This window comes from Struthio camelus, chromosome 3 (genome assembly GCF_040807025.1).
Source record: "Struthio camelus isolate bStrCam1 chromosome 3, bStrCam1.hap1, whole genome shotgun sequence".
Lineage (NCBI taxonomy): Eukaryota > Metazoa > Chordata > Aves > Struthioniformes > Struthionidae > Struthio > Struthio camelus.
Window position 1 is genome coordinate 147,967,832 of NC_090944.1, and position 23,745 is coordinate 147,991,576.

Below are 23,745 nucleotides of genomic sequence, written 5' to 3' on the forward strand. Positions count from 1 at the left end.
CAATGAGTCCGAATGCTACTATTGTAGTGCACCTTCGTATCAGGTCGTTCTAGCCTTGTTTGGGTTACAATACCTTCTTTGTATTCCCCTCCCCAAAGGAGAGTAAAACCTTCTGTGATGGGGAAGTCGATGAGTGAGAATACAGCAGTGCGACCTTCGTAGCTGGCATCGTGGTAGGAAGACCCACGAGGTGGATGGTGATGTTTTAGCGTGTGTCTTTGTTACAGAGCCAGCCGACGTCTGTGCAGCGTGGTGGCGGCTCGAGAAGCATGAGGCTGTGGCGCTGGGGGCCCTGAAGGTCGGCGGGCTCGCGGGGAGGAATGCTACGGTGGGCAGTGCACTTGGAAGGTGGGCCCCGGAGGGTGAACCACGCTGCCGTGGCCGTCGGGCACAAGGTGTATTCCTTCGGCGGCTATTGCTCTGGAGAAGACTATGAGACTTTACGGCAGATCGATGTCCATGTTTTTAATGCAGGTAAGAGCGCTGCATCCTTTTGGTGCATGAGGGAATGGCTCTCTGGGCTCAGTTAGCAGCTTCTCTTGCCCACTGCTGCTGAGCAGGGAGAAGTTATGCTCTGTGGCATGCTGTCCGACTGTAATTTCCAAAACACTTATCCATGTTGATGGGAGCCTCTTCCCTTGTGCAGGCCTGTATTTTCAGCTTCAGGAGTAGGGCACGGAGGGGCTGTAGTTGAGGAGATTGCCACGGGAAAGGCTTACCAGAAGCAACCGTATAGTCAGCAGCTCGTTTCATCCGTTTTCTCAGTGAACACTGGCTCGAAACTGCAAAGAGAGGCTACGTTTAGTTGGATCAGTTCCCCTGTCCGGTTTGCGGCGTGAGCATGCTCAGCTGCCCTGTAACATGGAAGTGCCAGTACGCCAAGTTAAGTCTTCAGGTTTAAATTCCTGAGCTGTTTCAGTGTGGTGGCAGCTGACAGCCGCTGCTAGCGTAGTGGAAGTGGCAGGGCCATGTGGTTAAGATGGAGGCCTTCCACTTTTAGTAGCAGGTGGCCACTAGATATCATGAAGATTCGCAGTGTGGCTCAGCAAAGCAACTGGAGCTGGAGTTATACTTGTAGGGTAACCGGTGTGTCGGGAAAAAGAGTCGGAGTCATCGGTCTGTGAAGCACTTCCTTGTAATTAGGCAGGTGGCTGAAAAACTGCACTGGTGCTTGCATGGGTCCAGCTGAGCAGACGAGAAGACAAACTTGAGGAGGGACAAAAGCATAGACCCAGTAGCTAGTTCTTCAGACTGGACAGCATGCCTAAACACTCTCCTAGCACTCAGGTGGGATGTGCATAAAATCACTTTGTCTGTAGCGAGTTCACTGCTTTAAGTCTGACTTTGGAGAAGATGGTGACTCATGCCATAGTGAATAAGGTGGTTGGTTTACATGCAGCCTTTGAGATGATCCCCTCAGTGCAGAGGGGAGCAACACTCGGGATCTCCTGAGCGAAGGATATTCAGCTATAGGCAGGGAGATTGGGTTCTCACAGACAAGACGGTTGAACAACGTAGCTCGTAAGACATGCTAGTAGAGCACAGCCTTTATGGTGAAAGCGTAATTAGTGTGCCCGAAGGAATGCTCTTGTATTTTCCTCCCTTCTTACCACTCCCAAACAACATTAAAGGGCCATATTGCTGCATCCGCCGCTTGGGAGGGAGGGGGCTCCAGTCACACTGGCTTCCCAAGCCCTTGCTCAGCTGGCTCTGTCAGGTTTCAGCGCTAAGCCAAGATGCTACGTTCAATGATCCAAACAGCAGAACTGTGTTATAGGTAGGGAACACCCTTTAGAGCTTGACTTTAGCATGGCCGTGCTTTCTCAGTGCCCGTCCTGCCCCTGAGATGGACGCTCACCTTTTAAAACGCCTGATCCTTTCCCTTTTGCTGTATTGGTATTTCAGGGGATCTGCAGCCCAACTGTTTTCTGCTGTATTTTGTGTTTTCTCCTGGTTGAAAACAAAACTGGAAGCAGTATGCATGGCCAAAGGATTGTGTCTGGATGCTGTTATGCAATGCCCACATAATACTTTCTGTGACTGTCGTGCTGTCGCTAAAGCCCTGTAATACATGTTGACTGCTCTGGCTACTACTGAAAATGACATGCAGGTGCCCAGGAAGGAGAACCTGTAAACACAAGAAACTCCTATTAGTAACACAAGGTTAGCAGAGAGATGTCTGTAACAGCTGAGGTGTGGGTGGGGGCAAAGGTCTAAAGTTTTTTTTTAAAAAAAAAAAAAAAAGAAGAAGAAGAAACGGACATAAATCCTTGTTCCTACGATGCTGCGGGTTACTCTACTCAGAATGCTGTCGCGAGTCTGAATGATGCCATCGGGTGTGTTCCCTTGCCTGCTGCAGTGAATGCTCCTGGGCTGCCTGTTCGTCTACCTTTGAGTCCGTTCTTCAGAAACGTCACTAGCTTAAACTAGTTTCTGCGTTTATTATCACCTCTGTGCTTTTCTTTCCCTTTTGGATCATGGGTTGGGTTTTTTTTTCGTTTTTTGTTTGTTTTTAATGATTATTGAATGTGCTATATCCTCCAGCCCACTCTCTAGGATGAGCCAGAGTGGAAGTCTCTTCAGTGTAGTTGATGGAAAAAATGAAGACGTTTCAGATCAGTTCTCAGGTGCTTCTTCTAGTCTCCTCTGTGACAGTGGACTTGTGGAAAGTCATGCTTCCATATTTCTTAGCTACCTGCTACTCGGGGTCAGACGCAGCTCTGGTTGCTTAGAGTTCTTCTGCACCTTGTTGTGGAGGAAAGAAGCTTTCTGCTTTCGTGAACACTCACTTGTGCAGGAGGGCTTGTGACTTGTGAGCACGTGTAAAAGGTGGACGTTTGACATGGGCTTGAACTTCTGCTTTCAGTGTCTCTGCGCTGGATCAAGCTGCCTCCGGTGTGGACAAACAGCCGAGACCATGTGAGAGAGGTGCCCTATATGAGGTATGGGCACTCAGCAGTGCTCATAGATGACACCATCTACATATGGGGTGGTCGCAACGACACTGAGGGAGCCTGCAACGTGCTCTATGCCTTTGATGTCAGTAAGTTCCAGCTCCTTGCCCTTCCTTGTCCCAAATGCTCTTGGTGAGACCCTCTGTCACTGCTCTCCAGCTTGCTATCCTGTCACTCAATGTGTCTGCAAAGTGGTAGTCTGAAGCATATGGGGCAGGTGAGGAATCGATGTATTATCAAGAACATAAGAGACACGGTGTCTCTAGCTGTCTTGGCAGGTTTGAAAGAGGAACAGGATGGTCAGTGTGTCTGGACACTTGACTCTGCAAAAGCCTTTGAACAGAAATGACTGAACTTGTCTCATAGAAAAATTAAAAGCCATTGGACTATCAGCTTTGTGTGCTCTCTCTGATAGTAACTACAACTGAAGCTATCCCTCTCTGTGATATGCTGTTCCTTAACTGTGGCTGAAGGTTGCAGCAGGAAGGGGGGGGGGGGGAGCCTCTTGAGGACCACGGGTCTTCTCCAGGGTGACTTTTCTTTATGTAAGAATGACGCAGAGTGAGGAATAAAGTACAGAAGCAGTCAGGGACAGGATGGAAAAACAAAGGCAAGCATGAGCTGAGTTAGATAAACCTGAAAGATAGCCTTTCTGTTGGCTTTTTTCATTGCGCTGTTGGATCATCTGGGGAAAACAGGAACTGGGTGGACAGGCGTGTTGGGAAAGGGGGAGGGAGAGTTACGTCTGGATTCTGGAGGCAAGTCCAGCCTAAATACTGGCCGGGAGCAGGCTTGCTGGGCTTGCAGGAGAAGTGCTTGTTCTGGTGCTTGGCCGCAGGTTCCTTTCCTTGCCAGGAAAGATCTTGCTGCTTGAGAGCCGCTCTCTGAGCACAGTTGTTTGCGTTTTTCTTTTTCACCCAATGACACATGCAGCCAGGAAGCCACCAGTAAACCTGTGTGTACACAAGGGCCTTGCAGGGGAAGCTGCCTGGTGTCCCTGCCAACTCGAGCACTTTAGCATTAAGTGAAAATTAACTGAAAAGCCAGACTTCAGTCCTGGTCCAAACCCTGTGCAGCTGTCTGTACGCACTGTGCCTGTCCTCTGCCAATCCTGGAAAGTGAGACTGGCAATCCTCCAACTGTGATGGAAGCTCTGTTGTATGAGATTCATCAGGATCAAGGCCTGCTTCTAAAGTCCTGGCTGAGGGCGTCTTTGTCCTCTGGGGATGGAGGTGCTGATCACAAGTCGAGGTCTCTTCCATCTCTAATTTGACACATTGCACTTGGCTGAGCTCTTGCTGCTGCCATGTGATTGGGATTGGAACAGCCCCGTGAAGGATGGAAACTCAATAGCCATCACAGCTTTCTTGCTTGCAGGCCATCCAGGGATTTTTGTTGACCTTGGAAGCCCCTTTGTGCTGTTCCAGCTGGGGCTTAGGCGGATAACTGTGGCCGAAGGCCAATTCAGAGAAGTTATCCTCTCCCAGAGAACGTTGCTTCGGCTCCAATTTTGCCACTTCCTGAAATAAGCACCGCTGTTGGCGGCGTTTAGGGCCGGGTTTGGGGGGAGGAGAACGTCTCCTGCAGTCTCAAGGCTTATCTGTGCCTCTCTGGGGGCTTCTGGGACAGGTGCCTGTTTGTGCTTGACAGTGAGTGGCTGGCTTAGTTCCATGTTGCCCTGCATGGAGAACAGCTCTAGCTAGATTTCAAGTCCCCCCCCTAAATCGAGCCGATCCCTGGAGCACGCAGGGTAAGGGGATGAATCTGGCTGGTGTAGAGTCGTGGGGAGCAGTGCCTGAGGGGCAGGCAAGTGGGAAGAGTGAACAGTGGAGAGCAGGGAAGGCTCCCCTTGAAGAGGAGATGAGAATGTAACAAGAAGAGCAGATAAGATAGGGAGAGCTGAACTGCGGAGGTGAGGACATGCACAGTAGCTCTGTTGACAGGAGCAGTTAAATGACCTCGGACTGGATTTTAGAGCGTTGTTTTTCCTCCATCAGTTAGCTGGCATCTCCCAGCTGTGAGGTCACTTGTGCCATTTGGCATCTTTACATTTACAGCTTCAATTACAATGAAGCAGAGTTGATAAGTGACTCGCTAGTAGGCTTTGCAAGAGATTCAATACAAATAACGTTGCTCAAGCAGTGCTGTGCTAGTCACACCTAAAACTTGAGCTTATTGTGGGGTTTGGCAGAGTCAGCAGTCTTGCCCTGGGACTGAGGTCCTCTGTCAGTGTGCCCCCTCTGAGGAGGCTCAGACGGTTGGCCTTGCTTGAAGAAGCTTGCATTTTCTCTTCCTGGAGAAGCATGTGCTCTACGTGAAGGAGAAAAGGACTTTCTGTCTCAGAAATAGCATTCTTCCCTGCACCTGAAGAATGGTAGTCAAGAGTTACCCCATCCTTAATGTCTATTGTATTTTCTTAGCGCTGCCACTGCCTTCTGTTTTGTTTTAGATACGCACAAATGGTTCACGCCGAAGGTGTCTGGAATGGTCCCAGGAGCGAGAGACGGGCACTCAGCTTGTGTCCTGGCAAAGAGCATGTTTATCTTTGGAGGCTACGAGCAGCTGGTAAGTAGTCTCTGCAATACTTATTTGGAGATCCCTGGGAAAGAGGGTGTTCCTGTCCAGGACGTGAGCAGAGGCAGGGTAAAAGGGCATGCTTGCTTTTATAGTTGCTGTCATTTTATAACTCAGCAAAGCCATGGCATAAATTATCCAGGTTAGGCTCCTGGTTTTATGGAGAAGATGGTTGAGAAAGTAGGTCTACAAAAATTGGTGGTTCCATTGTTTTTGATCTGCGCCCCCCCCCCCCAACAAAACAAACAATGTGTTTTACTCTTAGAGGCAAAAGATGTTTGCCTGTGACTTGGCATGTGTGCCTATTCACAGGTTAGAGGATGCTTTCTGTATCTACCTGAGAGATTCTGGGGTTAAAAGTGGTTGTACTTTGCTGTTCTAGATTTTTTGTATATAAATATTATATAATATATTTTCTCACTCATTTTTCATACAAATTTAAATAAAGATAAATATTTGTAATTATTATAAGTATAAAATAAGTATATATTTATATAATATATTGATTTACCTATGTTTATTTTAATTTGGCTGAAAAATGAGTTGGAAAAATCCCTTTCCAGTGTCTGCAACGTTGGTCTGAGGCTTGGTCCTAATCTGGTGCGTGTTCCCTGTGTTCTGTACCTATTCTCACATCTTGCTGAGCTCTTTCAGTAAACGCTTACTTGTCCTCCCACATAAGAGTACTTTAAGCTGAAGGTCATACTGCACTAGCTGTCAGAGTGCTTAACACTCCTTTGAGCAAACCCTTATGCTCTGATCTTAACAAGTGGGTAAATATAATTTCAACCTATTACCAGGCTCCACAAAAGCTGTGCAAACTCATCTCTATCTGGAGGAAAGCTGGGGCTCTGTTATGGCAGTCGCTGGGCTATTCCCCTTCTTCCGAGCAGTAGAGCAGTGCCAAATCCATAATCTTGATTACAGTAGCAGTACGAAAGTGGTTTGTTTCTTAACCAAGACCAAACAAGCCTGTAGCCACCTCGGCGCTATCTCCTCCGCCTGGAGGAGCGGAACGCTGTACAGTCTGTGCGAATGCAGGCCCTTCCACGCTGCTAGCGGCAGATGAGTTTTGTGGGATCCTCAGACCCCCAAGCATATTTACTCATAGATATTTTGCTTCCTAGAAATAATCTCAGCTCCCTTCTACCTCCCGTCATGTGGCCTTAGCAGAGTCGATTGTGACCGTCCAATTGCGGAGCTCCCTTCTTCCGTCACTGCATGGAACGGGGGCAGGTGTTGCTGGGAACATACATGTGGCATGTAGGACTCGGCCTTGATCGTAACAAGTGAGCTTCTAATAGATTGGAAGGCTATAGAGAGAGAAGGGACAGCTTTGAGGAGAAATGGGCTTCACCTCCCTCTCGTGAGGGGATGAGTGTGCTGCTTACCCTGACGTTTTGGCGCTAGCACCCCATCTCTTTGGAAGTGCTGACTCCAAAGGGATGCTCCAGGTTTCTAGGAGAACATCCTTTCCTGGGGCCAGGGGTGACCAGGCTGCCCGGTCCCTTGGTGACCAGGCTGCACTGCTGTTCTTCCAGGCTGACTGCTTTTCTAATGACATCCATAAATTGGACACCACAAGCATGATGTGGACCTTAATCTCTGCCAAGGTCAGTGTCTGTTTTCTCACTCTGATTTGTGGGGAAGTCTTGTCTCTGCTACCCTCTGGGATAGCTGCCCACCATTGTCTCACAGTTTGTCTTGCCTGGCTGCGATCTGCAGGAGGAGGAGTTCTCCAAGATCAGGCAGCCGCTGCTCCAGCTTCCTCATTGAGATGCGTCCTCTCCCTGGATAATCTGCCTACTTTCTCTTGTTCTATTTTAATCTGTTTTTGCAGGGTACGCCAGCTCGTTGGAGAGACTTCCATTCGGCTACTATCATTGGAACAAAGATGTACGTGTTTGGTGGCAGAGCTGATCGGTTTGGGCCATTTCATTCCAACAATGAGATCTACTGCAACCGGATTAAAGTATATGACACAGAAACCAACTCCTGGCTGGACTCGCCTCCAACTCCAGTGCTCCCTGAAGGTCGGCGGAGCCATTCGGCCTGTGAGTATGGAGCTGCTGAGGAAGGTGGACAGTGGAAGGGAATTCCCCTCTCACAGCAGGAGGGGTGTCTGGCCTGCTGGGTGGAGGTATGGGATGGCAAGGAACGTGCAGAACCTGGGTGCTGTGGAAAGCTGCTGCCTCTTGCAAAGCCTTGCACCTCGCCCTGCATGCGAAGATGATGTAGACTAAGGGAGATAACCAGCACCCCTTTGCTTTATATTTGGTATTGGAACAGGGATCAGCTGGGCTCTACCGTGGGTGGCACACTGATGTCTCTGCTTACTCCCCACAGTCAGCTACAATGGGGAGCTATATGTATTTGGTGGCTACAACGCGCGCCTGAACAGACACTTCCACGATCTCTGGAAATTCAATCCAGGTACTTACACTTTTAACTTGTTGTAGTGACAGTGCTCGAGGCCCTCAAGTGTGTAAGTGCTCAGATGCATGTATGCCCCAAGGGCCTAGGAGCCTGTTTGGGAGAAATGGCTCTTGTGATGGCATTGACAGGAAATTGCTGCCGTGCTTGTTCCTTTTCATGCTGTTTCCAAATCTCAGTCAGAAAGCAGAAAAGGAAGCATTGCTGAAAGATGCACCTAATCAGAAAGTGGTCTCATTCTTAAACATGCAGAAGTGTTATCAGAAAAGAAGGTACAGGGAAGCATTGGGGTTAGGGAACCCCAGAGACCATAGGCGCAGAAGCTATTCAGTTTGAGCTGCAGCATCCCCACACCACACTGTCTTGGTACCAGGAGATCAAACTGGGCAGTGGAAATGGTCGTTCTTGAGCTGATGCCCTGAATATCAGTGAGCTGTTTGGGGTCCCCCCCCCCCAAACTCAGGTACTTTTGGCAGTCCATGAAACTGATTTGTTTGCCAATTGCTTTGTATAATGAAATCCTGTAAAAATGTTACATGGCTGTCCGAGAGCAGCCAGTTTGCTGTTTCCTCAGCTGATCTGGGGGCTGATGGCTCTGCTCCTGGAGATTTCAGTGCTGCACATCATACCTTAATCACCCCTCAGTGTCCTTGCCATGGAGAGTGGCAAGGACAAAGACTTGGTATCTTCTCCACCTTGCTCAGCTTCCCGTGTTCCCCCATGGCGGGGATGCTCTGCCTTTTCTGTGGCTGCCAACAGATGGAGCTGGATCCCTGGCTCTCCCTGCAGAGCTGGGCCGCACTAGGGTGCCTGGAAGGGAGCCCGCCCGCCTGCTCCTGGAGTCTTGCCCCCGTACTGGTCCCTGTGCCGGCTGCCTGGCGCTTAGGTGCTGTAAGGGAAAGGCCTAGGCTTGTTGCAGTGGATGAAGGGGAGAACTGGCTACTTCTGTTGCAGCAGGCAGAGCTCTAGGGCTGCGCCTGGTGTCTGGTGTGACATTTTGGGAGCAGCCCTGCAGAATCGTATTGTTCTGCCTCTGCAGCAAGAAGTGGTGGACAGGGAAGGAAGGTGGATGTTGGCTATTCGGTAGCTGTAGGGCAGTGGGCCTCTTTTTTTTTTGTGGTTTGTTTAAATCCGTAACCTGCCTATACCTGGGTCTCGGCCAGGCTCTTATGAGAAGCTGGTGCATTCTTTTTCCCCCTTAGTTTCTTTTTCTTGGAGGAAGATCGAGCCCAAGGGCAAAGGCCCATGTCCTCGACGCCGGCAGTGCTGCTGCAGAGTGGGGGACAAAATCATTCTCTTTGGAGGCACCAGGTGAGTTGTGTGAGGCCTGTGGGGTGGCTCTGTGAGAGACTTTGCCATGGCCTTTGGTTCAGTTTCTCCCTGGGCTCTGTCCTGTGCTGTAGTCAGCTTCACTTTAAAGCCATGTGGCCACTGTCTCTCCACCTTTATCCAGCAGAAATGACATAGATCAGAATTCCCCTGGAAAAAGGGGAAGACTGAAGATGTCATGTTAGCGTGTAAAGCACTGGGTGATAAGCCTTCTTTTACAACGAGTAGGGATGGAAGCGTGTAACATCCTGTTCAGGAGGGGTTGTGCAATTTGGTGGCCAAGCTTTCTGTGAAAGAGGTCTGGAGGGGCAAGGGGGAAGCAACATCCTGCTGTCAGGAGGGCAGGCTGCTCTGCTGCAGCAGACCTCAGATTGACTTACCTCTGCTGCATGCTGCCTGGGCTTCTCCCGCCAGCGTTTCTCTTCTTTTGCTGGCAATCGTGGTGTCTGCCAAGCTGCAGAGGGGTGTCAGCTCAGCTGGGAGCTGTTTAAGGAGTCCTTACGCGTACCAAGGTGGCGTTCCCTTCTGTGCCAGCGTTCCTTAGCGAAGTTTCCATTCACAAAGGGGACCTGGCGTTAGGGATTTAGCTGTCAAACACTGGGAGTGATACTGTCAGGATGCAGGACAGCTGGATGTTGCCAAGAGCCTTAACAGCTGCTAAAAGAGAGGAAGGGGCCCATCACCAGCACATGCTCTCTGCTCTCCGTCTGGAATGACGTGTTACAGTTCTGGAGCGCAGGTCTCTGCTGGCATCTGTCTTGTGTAAACATCTGAAGTGCTTTCAGGCCTCCAAATGGCTCGGAAAGCTTTGAGGGAGCTTTCCCTGGGACCCTGGTGTGGCTTTTTGGGAACATCTCTGAAGGCAGGCAGGGGACAGAGGACAGGGCATGGCAGAGGTCCAACTGATGGACTGTCCACACCAGCGGCTGATGGGATGAAAGGCTTTCAAGGCAAAGGAGCGCTGGGAGAAGAATGCAATACTAAGAGTCTTGTGTGGGTGCGAGGGAGCGCTCAGTGCTTGGGTGAGGTACTCAGAGGTGCAGAGTTATTCCAGTCTCCTCAACAGATAGTGGGTGTTGCAGTGTACAGTAGAAGGCTTGGTGGGACTGGAAGGCAGTTCTGGGTGCTCTCGGATGCTGCAGTCTTTGGTAGATGATGCTGGCTTTGTTACAGCAGCAGCTGAGCCCTGTTATTAAACCTAGGCACCCCTAAGAAATACTAACAAACAAAAACAAATTCAAGACCAGCTTTCTGGAGTGCTATCTGCCTCTGCCAGGCAACACAGCAGTGTTTGCAGCATCTGTTCCCCCAAAATGCTTCAGGATTCAACATGCTCTTTAATGTCCAGGCTCAACCCTCACGTATGGCGCTTCATCAGCACCAGCCTGGGATAGGAAGAGCTGCCAGTGGCCAGGAAGGCAGCCTGCTTGGACTTGAGGGAGAGTCTTGCAGGCTGGGGAAGGGGGAGGTGGGAGTGGGGGCTGTGCTCGCTTCCTGTAATGGTTATCAGGTGTGTTCTGGAGCTGCCTGGTGAGATAAGAAGTTTTCCAGGAAGTCGTTGAAATGGAGAACTCCCTGTGGTCTGCCTCCTGACCTGCATTCCCCCGGCCCAGGCCAGGGGTGGGGAAGAGATTGCGGTGCAGGGGGCTCGGCAGGATTGCTTGGCGGATAAGCCAGCAGGCAGTTTGCTAGGCAGCTGCTCTGGGGGAAGGACAGGCAAAACCCTTTTGTATCCTGCTTTCCCTTATAGGATTCATATACAGGGTAGACTGTCTGTTCAGAGGTGCTTCTGCAGGGTGCCTGCTGCTGTAGCATCCAAATGCTTAATTTCTTTTGTGTTCCTGCCTAGAGCTTGCTCTTTTTGCCCCATCTGTGGTCTCTCTAGACCAGGGGGGCTAGCAGCAATCCTGTCATTTATGTCTAAGTGACTAGGAAATCATGTAGTGCTAATCTCAGTGCTCCCATTAGCTATGTCCTCTTTTTCTCCAAAACCCACCAGTACTTCAGTGAGCAGAGATCCTGCCCAAGCAAGAACTGGGGGAGATGGAGTACAGTAAAACAGAATTTAGCTGAGCCTGAGGTTTCACATTGCCTGATAATGCTTAGAAATGCCTGGCTCTGGTGGGGAGGGGGGCAGGGGCTCTCACTGGGTGCTTGACGCAGGGCCCCAAGATCCTTTACCAGCACTTTTGAGCTGCTGTGAACTGGAATGGGCAGTTTTGCTGGGCTCTGGCTGGCAAAGGGGTGCCTGGCATCCCGCTGTCTTGGGAGCGGCAGCCCTCCTGGTCTTGACCTCCAGGCTTCCCTAGCTGCTTGCAGTTTGGTGATAACACTGCAGATGTGGTGCCTGCTGGCTTCCCTTCAAAAGATAAAGGATGCCGTAGGGACTGTGGCGTGGACGTGAGAAGATTAGGTTGGGGCATGGTAAGCGCACAAGGCAGAATTAAAAGGGCCTATCTTCAAGGAAATTGGACCCATCTGCAACAGGTCTCTCCTGCCAGCAGCGAGCTGTGCCCCCTTGTTGGAATTGGCATTATGAAGACTGATGAGGGTGGTACCATCTCATGTGCTGGTGAGATGTGAAAGTTGGGAAGCAAGTGACGGTGGGGTGAGACGTCACAGCACAAGCTCCTAGCTCAGCAGTAAAGGCAAGCTAAACTTCCTTGTCGCAGACTGAAGCGGGACTTGAAATGCCTTTCCTTTCTGTCAAACTCTCCAAACAACTATCAGCCGCAGGAGTGCTTTCCCTTGGGCCAAGCGCTGCTGTCGCAGCACAGGCTGGTCTGCCTGTGTTGGGGAAAGCAGCGATCAGGCTCCTGTGTGGCTTTGACTGCCCCACCAAGACTGCAAGGGACCTTAGAGAAGAGGCTGCCTGTTCCCTGGGAATGCCTGAAATGACTGCTCCCCCCTGGCATCCCAGGACTAACATCAGATGGGAGCATCAGCAAATTGGGACTGGCTTAGAATGGCAGTCTCACAGACCAGAGCCTGACACTCAGTCAGTCTCCTGAAACAGCCATTTCACCATGGCGTGTTGGTGCAGCCAGGGAGCCATGGCTGGAGCCTGCAGTGGAGCCTGCAGTCAGGCTGAGAAATGCCTGGGCTTGCACTGCCACAAGATGCTTCCTAGCTGCTTTCTCCACACTTCTCTCACGATATCTCAATGACCATGTTGAAATAGCTGTAGTAAATCTTAACCATGTGAAAACTGGAGTGATGAATGCTGTGTGGCTGGGCAGAATCGCTTTGATTCGAACGCTGCACGGTTGGGATTGGCACATGCCTCCCAACTCGTGCAGCAGAAACCAAAAGCAGTCCAGCTGCTGGCATAATTGGAGGAACACAAGTTAGTAAAATAGGACGTGCCGCAGGCTGCTAGCCTGTGGGCTTGTGCTGGAGAGTTTGTGTTAACGCAATGGGTATGGGCAGCTAGCGCGGACTAAGAGGGGAAAGAGCTGCTGCTGAACCAGGAGGAGACCTCAGTGGATGCTAATTGTCAGCTGCAGCCTTCACTCTTCTGCAGAAAATGTTGAGTTTCTGCAAAGCGCCTTCCATATAGTCCCCAGAGAAAGGTGCTTGGCTTATCATATTCCAGCCCACTGTGGTGCTGGAGCGGTGTGGCAGCGTGTGGTGGCTCTGTCCCCAGCAGCATCAGTGCTCCCAAGAGCTTGCAGACAGGAGAATCTCGCTCACAGGTTTCCATGGCATTACTCACAAGTAACATGCTGCATGTGGCAGCCTGTGAACGTTGCCCAGCCTTGGGAAGCTACAGCTGAGGTGGGCAGGGCCAGCAGAGCAGTGTTGCCTGCAGCATGTGGCTGCTTTCATTGCTTCTCCGGGGACCGTAAGCTTGGATGGCGGGTAGCTACTCATTGGTGCTGCCAACATCTCTGGAGCCACGCTGTGGCTCCCCTGCCCTGAGGCACTGCAGCACAACTGCGGAGAGGCTTGCAGAGAGGCCTCCTGCTGCCCCAGCTTATCCCACCTGCTTCAGTGTGGACACCAGCTCAGCTCTGGACTGTCTTGCCAGGAGTGTTTGCCAGCACCCTCCTCATGCCCAGAGAGTGGGTGCTGCAGGCCTAGGGGAGACCTCAGGGCTGCTCCGCTGGTGGAGAGCAGCTGGGGAGGTACCTGGGCAGGGAGGAATGTGAAACAAGCTGGAGGCTGGCAAAGGGGCAAGCTGGGAAGAAGGACGTTCCCTACAGCCTTCCCAGAGTGGGAAGTGGGCTTGAAGGGCAGGAAAGCAACAAAGGCAGCTCTGGGCCGAGAGAAAAGCTTGCAGCCAGAGTCGTCGGGGCTTGCATGAGAAGGAGATGCTCCCCCGTTCCCTGCCGGGGCTTGGGGTGGAGAAGGTGTGTGTTTCTGTCCAAAGGCCAGAGCTGGCTAGCCAGGCGACCCTTGCTCTGCATAGCCCCGTCTACGCTGCGGGGTGCTGGGTGAGCGATGGCTTTGGATGCTGTTGGGAGGAGGAGAGGGGCAGGAGGCATTAGAGGGGCCCAGATGTGGGGCAGGCAGGCCAGGGGTAGTCCTCAACTTTCTCAGCCCTCAGGGAGCCCCCAGGGATGCAACTAGGGTACAAGCGTTTTGACTGACTGACAAGCTGTGCTTGGCTTTTGCAGCCCGTCTCCGGAGGAGGGAATGGGCGATGAATTTGACCTGATGGATCACTCTGATCTCTACATCCTCGACTTCAGTACGTGAGCGCTCCCCGCGCAGGTCGCACCTCCTGCCGTGAGGCACGCTTGTGAGCAGGCCTCGCCGCGAAGCACTGTGGATCCAGGGTGCCTGCCTTTCGGTGCCTGGGCCCCCCTACAGTGCCTAGGCAGGGACTGCCGCTGCTAACTGTGCCTTCTTTCCGCAGGTCCCAGTCTAAAGACGCTGTGTAAGCTAGCGGTGATTCAGTACAGCCTGGACCAGTCTTGCCTTCCCCATGACATCAGGTACTGGGTGGGGTACAAGTCACCTTGGGTGCTCCCTGTCCTTGGGGCGTTGCGGCCCTGGAGCCCTCCCTGGCAGCGTGCTTCGGGGCCGGTTGGGCTGAGGAGCGCGGCTGGGCTTGGGGCGCAGCAGGGCTGGGCTTGCGCTTCCCCTTAGCGCGTCCCGTCGGTGTGTTACAGATGGGAACTCGCAGCCATGACGACGAACAGCACCATCAGCCGCCCCATCGTCTCCTCGCAGGGCTGAAGCCGGCTCGTGCCTCTGCCCGCCACCCTGCCCTCACCCCTCCACACGCTGATCTCTTGTTCCACTGCCTGCATGAATTTTTAGCCCCTTCAAGCAAGGAACACGCGTGAGCTCTGTTGGTCCTGCCCTCGCCGGGTCTCCCTCTGCCCGTGTCGCACCTCCAGCAGCACGGAGGCGCAGGCACAGCTGGCCACCAGGGAAGAAAGCAGCTGGCCCTGGTAGCGCGATTGTGAACCCCCATCCTCAGTGCTGGCTCCAGGGCCTCTCCTGTTCCCTGTGCCCGGAGAACTGCAGCCGTGCTGCCCTGGCTCCCTGCCCTGCTCGGAGGGCCTGAACAGTCTCCCAGCGCTGGCCCTGGCCCTGGGCTCGGCCCTCGGGCTACAGACTCTTCCTGCGCTGCCTTGTGAGAGCAGGACCTGCTTCCTGGCACCGGACCGGGCCAAGCCCCTGCACCGCCGTGAGGGCCTGCCCCAGCTGGCTCCTTGGCCTGGCTCCGTCTGTAAAACAGCAGTTTGGGAGGGCTTTATAAACACTGAGGCCAGGCGTGGGTTTATGCTGCTCTGTGGGTGCTAGTGGGGAGCAGCCGGGGGTGGCTGTCCCGGTAGGCTGGCGGGGGGTGAGACTGAGCCAGATGCCCTTGCCAGGCTGGACTGCGGGCTACCGCTGCTGCAAAGGTGGCTTCTGGGCGAGCCTGGGCTGGCTGCAGGGCTGCCCCCGGCCGCGCCGCAACCCAGGGCGCGAGGCTGCCCTGCAGGAGGGGGCAGCGAGGGTGGGTGGGAGAGAGAGAGTCAGCGAGCGTCTCCTGGGCCAGCCTGTCTCGGGGAGGTGGGCGCAAGAGCAACGCGTGCTGTGGCAGGGAGACGGCACTCATGACCTGTGGCTCCCTGCAGGGAGGGAGGTGGTGGCTCATCTGCAGCAGCCCTGCTGGGCAGCGCGTTCCCGAGCTGAATCTGGGCCCCGTCCCACAGAGGTGAGGTGCCTGATGTGAAGAGGAGCTCTGGTGGCAACGCAAGTAGAGCCAACACAGGGAAAGCTAGTGAAGCATCCAGGGTGTTTGCTGGATGCTGAAGTCACGGGGGTAGTCGAGAGATGGCAGCGGACGCGTGCTGGGAGCGCGCGGCCAAGGGCCCAGGCCATCTCCCCTGCTCTGAAGACCAGCACCCAGCTGGGGCCCAGCCCTGCTGGGCTCATCCAGCGGCGTGGAGTCGCAAAGGCAGCAGGGGCAGACGGGCCCCTCAGCCGGTGCGTTGTGGCTGATCTGGGTGCAACAGAGCAGCCTGAAGCAGGATGAGGGCTGCGAAAACCCCAGGGCAAGAGCTTGACTTCGGAGGCTACAGCAGATGGTTCATGTGCCAGCAGCACCTTGTTGTAGGCCACGGCCAGCGACGTGCGTCAGCGCAGGCTGAAGGCCTGAAGGGAGTTGAGGGGCGCTGACGGACCAGCTGCCCGTGGGGAGATCCCAGCCTGGCCTCCCCCCTTGCAGCCCTTGGCACCCACAGGTTACCCGCGAGGGCAGCAGGCAGGTGGTTTCTGCTCTTTCTGCTCAGCCAGCTGCAGGCACTGGCCCCAAGCCATGCAATGAGCTGCTGAAGCTGTCTGCCTCAGCCTCCCCTTCCCCAGCGCCGAGGGTGCCAAGTTTACTCTCTCTGTTGGATGCCGGGGTAACCTGTGCCCAGAAACGCTGCCTAGTCACCCAGGCTCGCTGCGCTGGGCAGTGCGGTGCTGAGCACAGGCGCTCCCGGCTTTGTGCCTGCCCAGCTGTCACCAGCCCTCTGGGGAGAAGAGGAGGCATAGGGGCTTGTTGGAGAGAGGGGCACGGGCATCCCGCTCACCTAACGGCTCGGGGGCACCGGGGCCCTCCTAAGCCACGGGCCTCTGGCCCCTTGTGGACCTCATCCTGGGCTGGGGGCCAGGAGCTGGCCAGACGCATGCCCCGTGGCAGGGTCCCTGCTGCCCTCATCATCACCCCCTCCTGAGCTGCCAGGTTTGCTTTAAAGACCCTGGCTTCCTTTTATTGCTTCCCCTCTCAGATTGCAGCCGGCTGGGAGGGTTATTTTTAGCAGCCTGCCTTCTAAAAATAGCCCTGAGCTGTTTGGAGTTGCGTCACAAGAGGTGGCCATCCTCGGGCGGCCAGGCTTGGCCCCTGCGCCCCCGCAGGGTACAAAAGGAGGCCGCTGCCGCGGGGTCAGCGGGTTCAGAGGCAGCCAGAGGCGAAGGAGGCAAGAGGGGCTCTGGCAGCTTCGGGCAGCCCTGCGCCGGCACCATGACCATCTTCTGCAGCCACTGCCACAGGCCGCTGCAGGCAGAGACGAGCTGCCTGCCCAGGAGGGCCAGGCAGGCGCCAAGCGCCTCAAAGCCGTTCAGGTGAGCTTCCTCCCGCCTCTCGCTCGTGGGGCGGCGAGCGCCTCCTAGCAAGGGAGAGCCCTGGGCCACTCTGAGTGGTACCTGGTGGCCCTTGCAAGGGGCAACTGCCAGCTCAGGACACCGGGGGCTGCTGGCTGCCACGTGGGGAGGAGGCAAAGGAGCTTGGAGAGGGCAGGGTTTCAGGGGGCTGAGCGAAGACAGAGGCAAGTCCGACCCACAGACCGAACGGGCTGGGTCTCGCGTTCTGGCACCGGATGCGGCGTCCGCCCTTGTGGGGTTTGGTCATGTTACTCGGGGCATCCCCAAGGCACAGGTTTTGTTCCATCTGGCCTCTACAGCGAGAGGGGGCACCAGACATGTCAGCAACGTGTCCCTGGGTGCCAGCCAGGCCCCCACACGCACCAGCGTCCAGGCACGGTTCTCCAAAACAGGCCCCAGGGGTTTGCTTTCCTGGGGGCAGCTGGCCCCTCAAGGGCCTGGCATCTCAGCCCAGCGTCCCAGAGCTTGCAGCTCTCCCGGCAGCAGGGCAACGAGGGATGCTGCCTCTCCCTCCCTCCCTGGGCACGTCTCCCCAGACAACTGGCTTTGCAGGTCGACCAAGGGTGCCTCCAAGGCTCGCAGGGACCAGATCAACGCGGAGCTGCAGGCACTGCGCTCCCTGCTGCCCATCTCCTCCCAGGAGAAGGAGCGGCTCTCCTACCTCAACACTATGGCCCTGGTATGCCTCTGGCTCCGCAGGGCTCATCTCTTCCCGCCAGGTAACCGCACGTTCCCCACTGCCGCACCAGCTCATCTCCGTGCGGGGCGCTGCTCCTGCCCCCGTTCGAGTGAGTGCTTCCCGCTGTGCTTCTCCCACAGACTCAGCTCCTCCTGTGGCACCGGCCTTCGGCATGGAGCTGCTTTCCCTTCTGCCGGGGTTCTTCCTTGTGCTCTTGGCCAACGGCAAGCTGGCCTACATCTCCGAGAACGTGGCTCAGGTCCTGGGCCTCTCCACGGTAATCCAGATCTGCAGTCACTGTGTCCTTGTGCCTGTCCCCGTGCCTTTATTACAAGCCTGTTACAAACAGCAAGCAGCCCCACAAGTCCTTCTCCTGCTGCTTCGGTGGGCTGCGAGCTCGCGGCGTGCTGGCACACAGCCCACCCAGGGGTAGGCAAGGTCCACGCGAACGGCATGCTCTTCATCAGGTGGAACTCCTTGCCCAGGGGGACACGGTCTTTGACATCCTGGATGGGCCAGTGCAGGAGGCCGTGCAGGAGAAGCTCCTCCTCGCCCAGGAGCAGCCAGGAACCGGTAAGACTGAGGAGACGAGGAGAGTGCTCAGGGAGCTCTCCGGGCTCTGATCAGGGATCTGCTGGGGCTAGCTGGCCAGAGGAGGAGCCAGGCCCCTTGGAGAGCCCCTGATCTGCTCTGGCTCTTTCGTTTCCCGGCAGAAGTCACGTTCGTCAGCAAGATGCGCACATCCAAAGCCTTCCGGCTGCAGCACGGGGGGAATCGGGCTGTGGCTGTGAGAGGGCGCTTCGTGGCCCTGCACAGGCCAGCCTCCCCCTGCGCTTCAGCCTTCATGGCTTTCTGCACGCCGGTTGCGCAGCTGCCTGCAGACGGGGACGCCGTTTCCCAGGACGACCTCTTCCGGAGCGTGCATGCCCTGGACATGACGTTTACTGACGTCACGGAGAGGTGAGGGGCACCTGCTCTCACCGCGAGCTCAGCGGCGTGTCTAGGCCAGCCAGGAGCACTTCCCCTCACCAGGGCCGGCCAACACCCGCGCGTGGCACCCAGGCTGGAGCCTGGGCAAGCAGCGGGACTCTCCCAGACGCTTCCCGAGCGGCTCCCTCCCTTGTTTGCGACCTGTTTCTGCACCCCCATTGCTTTGTTCTCTCCCCATCCCGCGAAAGCTGCTTCTTGCTGGCGCAGCGCCCCGCAGAGCGCTCAGATCGCCGTCCCGCTTTCTCCCCGCAGCGTCATCTACCACCTCGGGTACCATCGGGAGGAGCTGATCGGCCGCTCCTGGTACAGCCTCCTGCACCCTGACGACACCAGCCTGGCGGCCGCCCAGCACAGGGCCGTGGGTAAGCGTAAGGCCTGGGAACACGCGCGTTTCCGTGGCGCGGTCTGGCCGCACCGGAGAGCCGGCAGCGCGGGAGGGCAAGCGCAGGGTGCTGCCTCCTGCTACGTCCCCCGTGGGCCCGCCCTAGCGGGTCTGCGAGGCCACGGGGAGACGCCAGCCTGGGAAAAGCCAGGCGGCCTGCTTCGCCCCGGTATAAAGCCCGCTTCCCGGGAGGGCGGGACGGGCGGCGGCCCCGCCGGCTCCGGGGCCGACGCTGCCGCCTGCCCGCAGCGCTGGGGGCCGGGGCGGCGGCGGCGGTGCTGCGGGTGCTGCGCTCCGACCGCACCTGGGCCTGGCTCCACGCAGCAGCGCGGCGGGACCGCCGGACCCGCTCCATCGCCTGCGCCAGCCGCAGCCTGAGGTGAGCGGCAGGAGGGCGGCCCGGGGCGCGCGGGGCCGCGGGAGCCCGGCCGCCCCTCACGCCCGCCTCCGCCGCAGCGAGCAGGAGGCCGCCCACCTGCGCGCCCGCCAGCCCGCCCCGCCGCCGCCGCCGCCGCCGCCGCCCGCCCGGCCTGCCACCACCGCCCCGCCGCCGCCCCGCGCCCTCGGCCTGCTGGCCGCACAGCTCCGCGCCCTGGCCGACAGCCTCGCCCCGCCGCCGCCGCCCGCCGCCCCGGCCTGGTCCCCGGCCTGGCCCGACCCCGCCGTCGCCCCGCCGGGCCCGCCCGACGGCCACCCCCTCGCCCGTCTCCTAGGCGACGCGGGGCCGCCGGCCACGCATGCGCACGCTGCGCTCTACCCGCTCCAATAAACGCCCCGCGCTCCGCCTCTCGCGTCGTCTCTGCCCGAGCGCGCGTGCGCCGCCCCGCCCCCTCCCGCCGCCCCGCCCCCTCCCTCCCGCCGCCCCGCCCCCTCCCGCCGCCCCGCCCTCCCTCCCGCCGCCCCGCCCCCTCCCTCCCGCCGCCCCGCCCCCTCCCTCCCGCCGCCCCGCCCTCCTTCCTTCCGCCGCCCCGCCCCCTCCCTCCCGCCGCCCCGCCCCCTCCCTCCCGCCGCCCCGCCCCCCGCCCCGCCCCCTCCCTCCCGCCGCCGCGCCCTCCCTCCCGCCGCCCCGCCCCCTCCCTCCCGCCGCCGCGCCCTCCCTCCCGCCGCCCCGCCCCCTCCCGCCGCCCCGCCCCCTCTCCCGCCGCCCCGCCCCCTCTCCCGCTGCCGCGCATGCGCGTCCGGGGTCCGGTTCCGGGCGTCGCTCTGCTGACGGCGGCCGCGCGCGCCGGGCGCCCGGTGGGGGGACGCGGGGCCGAGGTGAGCGCGGGGGGCGGGGGGCCCGATCCGGGGGGGGCTGTGGCCGGGGCGACGGTGCGGCTGGGGGTTCCGGTCCCGGGGGGGCGGTGGCCGGGGCCGGGGGGGCCGTTCCGGGGGGGCCGGGGTGCGGGTGCAGCAGGGGCCGGGGTGCAGCAGGGGTGGCGGGGTGCAGCGGGGGTGCGGGGGCGGCGGGGGCCGGGGTGCAGCGGGGTGCAGTGGGGGCCGGGGTGCAGCAGGGGTGTGGGGGCGGCGGGGGCCGGGGTGCAGCGGGGTGCAGCAGGGTGCAGCGGGGGCCGGGGTGCAGCGGGGGCCGGGGTGCAGCGGGGGTGCGGGGGCGGCGGGGGCCGGGGTGCAGCGGGGTGCAGTGGGGTGCAGTGGGGGCCGGGGTGCAGCAGGGGTGTGGGGGCGGCGGGGGCCGGGGTGCAGCGGGGTGCAGCAGGGTGCAGCGGGGGCCGGGGTGCAGCGGGGGCCGGGGTGCAGCGGGGGTGCGGGGGCGGCGGGGGCCGGGGTGCAGCGGGGTGCAGTGGGGTGCAGTGGGGGCCGGGGTGCAGCGGGGGTGTGGGGGCGGCGGGGGCCAGGGTGCAGCAGGGGTGTGGGGGCGGCGGGGGCCGGGGTGCAGCGAGGTGCAGTGGGGTGCAGTGGGGGCCAGGGTGCAGCAGGGGTGCGGGGGTGGCGGGGGCCGGGGTGCAGCGGGGTGCAGCAGGGTGCAGCGGGGGCCGGGGTGCAGCGGGGGTGCAGGGGTGGCGGGGGCCGGGGTGCAGCGGGGTGCAGCAGGGGTGCGGGGGTGGCGGGGGTGCGGGGTGCAGCGGGGGCCGGGGTGCAGCGGGGATGCGGGGGCGGCGGGGGTGCGGGGTGCAGTGGGGGCCGGGGGGCGGCGGGGGTGCGGGGTGCAGTGGGGGCCGGGGTGCAGCGGGGGTGCGGGGGCGGCGGGGGCCGGGGTGCAGCGGGGGTGCAGGGGCGGCGGGGGCCGGGGTGCAGCGGGGGCCGGGGTGCAGCGGGGGCGGCGGGGGCCGGGGTGCAGCGCGGGGCAGTGACAAGGTGCCGGGCAGGCGGCGGGAGCGGCGATGCGGCCGCGTGGGGCCGGCAGCCGGGGCCCCTCCCGACGGGGCGGCCGGGCCCGGGGGGCCGCGGGCAGGCGGAGCGCAGTCGAGGAGGAGGACGAGGGACCGCGGCCTCGGGGCGAGGAGCGGAGGCCGAAGGCGGCGGAGGAGGAGGAGGACAGCGAGCGCGCCGGGGGCGACAGCGACGGCAGCGAGAGCCCCTCGGGCGACGAGGGCTCCGGCGGCGGACCCTCACGCGGTAAGGTCGAGGAGGAGCTGGGGGCTGGCAGCAGGCCCGCCGCGCGCCCCGTGCGGAGAGGTAAAGACTGTGCCTGTCGCCCTTCGCTGCGCGCAGCCCGGCTCCTGCGGCAGACCCCGCAGGGCGCAGCCCGTCTTCTGGCAGACGGGCACCCTCCGCTCTGGGGCTTCCTCCTTCATAGACCTGTCATGGCCTGCCCAGAGGGCTACCATGGCCCGTGGGAGACTCACAGAATCACAGAATCGCTTAGGTTGGAAGGGACCTCTGGAGAGCATCTCGTCCAACCTCCCTGCTCAAGCAGGGTCACCTAGAGCACATTGCCCAGGATCACGTCCAGACGGGTTTTGAATATCTCCAGGGAAGGAGGCTCCACAGCCTTTCTGGGCAACCTGTTCCAGTGCTCTGTCACCCTCGCAGTGAAGAATTTTTTCCTCAGGTTCAGATGGAACTTCCTGTGGTTCAGTTTCTGCCCGTTGCCTCTTGTCCTGTTGCTGGGCACCACGGAGAAGAGGCTGGCCTCATCCTCTTGACGCTCCCCCTTCAGATACTTGTACACGTTGATGAGATCCCCTCTCAATCTGCTCTTCTCCAGGCTGAAGAGGCCCAGCTCTTGCAGTCTTTCTTCCTAGGAGAGGTGCTCCAGCCCTCTAATCATCTTGGTAGCCCTCCGCTGGACTCTCTCCAGGAGTGCCATGTCTCTCTTGGACTGGGGAGCCCAGAACTAAAGATATCAACGCAGCCTGCGAGGCTTGAGTTCCTGAAAGCGTCCAAACCTCTGAGCATCTCCCAAGAGAGTCTGGGTGTCTTGGCCACCTGCTTGGCCACCTGCTGGGTGGGGAATGAATTAGCAAATGGCTTGGTCCGCCGTTCCAGCCCCTCCTGGTTTCTTTCCAGCATCTGCTCCGCTCAGAGGCTGCACTTGGGATTAACAAGGGGGTTTCAGTTTCAGTTCTTGATAAGAGACGTTTCTAGAATGGAAACTTACAGGAGCCTCTTTCTTTTCTCCTTGGTTTAAATCCATTTAAGGAAGATTTCAAACATCTTTTCAAAGATTATCGCTGCGGTTCTGGCACTGTGGCACGCTAGCTAATCGGCTGTGCAAATGGGGGAGGTGTCAAAGCTCTGGGGTGCTATACGCAGAGGAGAAATCAGCCTTCAGAGGGAGTGCGATTCTGACATCTACCAGCTGTATGTCTAACGTCAGTGTAGGAAAATAAGCTAATAGTAAAATAAAGAACAGAACTTTGTAGTTCAGTCAGATACTGGCACCACATAATGTGTGTGTCACTGCATGGCAAATCAAACCGTTCAAAACTTTGTTCCCCCCCACTTAAAAGATTAAACAATTTACGGATTTTTTTGGTGTGAGGAGAGCCTCTTTTTACCCTAAACAAGGGTAAATACAATGAATTTTGTCTCCCTAAATCAGAAGCATTTCTCGTTTGCTTGTTTTCCTAGTCATCTGGTTGGGGAGTTAAAGTTTACAAGTCTTTAAATTTTTCACAGAATCTCAGAATAGTTGAGGTTGGAAGGGACCTCTGGAGATCATCTAGTTACCACCCCCCTGCTCCAGCAGGGTCCTCTAGAGCACGTTGCCCAGGATCGTGCCCAGGCAGGTTTTGACTCTCTCCAGCGAAGGAGACTCCACAAGCTCTCTGGGCAACCTGCTCCAGGGCTCAGTCACCCTCGCAGTCAAGAAGTTTGTCCTCATGTTCAGATGGAACCTCCTGTGTTTCAGTTTGTGCCATTTGCCTCTTGTCCTGTCAGTGGGGACCATGGAGAAGAGTCTGGCCCCATCCTCTTGACACCCTCCCTTCAGATACTTGTACGCATTGATCAGATTCCTCCTCAGTCTTCTCTTCTCCAGGCTGAACAGGCCCACCTCTCGCAGCCTTTCCTCATAGGAGAGATGCTCTAGTCCCCTCCTCATCTTTGTAGCCCTCCGCTGGACTCTCTCCAGTAGTGCCATGTCTCTCTTACATTGAGGAGCCCAGAACTGGACACAGTACTCCAGATGTGGCCTCCCCAGGGCTGAGGAGAGGGGGAGGATCACCTCCCTCCACCTGCTGGCGACACTCTGCCTCATGCAGCCCAGGATCCCATTGGCCTTCTTGGCCCCAAGGGCACATTGCTGGCTCATGCTTAACTTGTTGTCCACCAGCACTCCCAGGTCCTTCTCGGCAGAGCTGTTTTCCAGCAGGTCAACCCCCAGCCTGTCCTGGTGCCTGGGGTTACTCCTCCCCAGGTGCAGGACCCTGCAC

General features: G+C 57.9%; 2 protein-coding genes across 2 annotated transcripts in view; both read left to right on the plus strand.

Annotated features, from left to right (window-relative positions):
- The window catches only part of LOC104142942 (kelch domain-containing protein 3), a 39,372-nt gene that overhangs the window by 5,939 nt on the left and 9,688 nt on the right, over nt 1-23,745 (plus strand). Inside the window, exons 2-9 of the mRNA XM_068940862.1 lie at nt 228-474; nt 2,867-3,043; nt 5,404-5,519; nt 7,070-7,141; nt 7,369-7,582; nt 7,875-7,961; nt 9,164-9,272; nt 13,910-13,983. Of these exons, the coding sequence (XP_068796963.1) occupies nt 321-474; nt 2,867-3,043; nt 5,404-5,519; nt 7,070-7,141; nt 7,369-7,582; nt 7,875-7,961; nt 9,164-9,272; nt 13,910-13,983 (1,003 nt within the window). The 5' untranslated portion in view covers nt 228-320. The remainder of the gene's footprint in view (nt 1-227; nt 475-2,866; nt 3,044-5,403; nt 5,520-7,069; nt 7,142-7,368; nt 7,583-7,874; nt 7,962-9,163; nt 9,273-13,909; nt 13,984-23,745) is intronic.
- NPAS4 (neuronal PAS domain protein 4) lies at nt 14,477-19,697 on the plus strand. Its single transcript, XM_068936366.1, has 8 exons — nt 14,477-16,838; nt 17,430-17,596; nt 17,697-17,833; nt 18,024-18,129; nt 18,270-18,516; nt 18,799-18,908; nt 19,178-19,307; nt 19,385-19,697. Exons 1-8 carry the CDS (start codon nt 16,738-16,740, stop codon nt 19,695-19,697), a joined length of 1,311 nt encoding a protein of 436 aa, XP_068792467.1. The 5' UTR covers nt 14,477-16,737.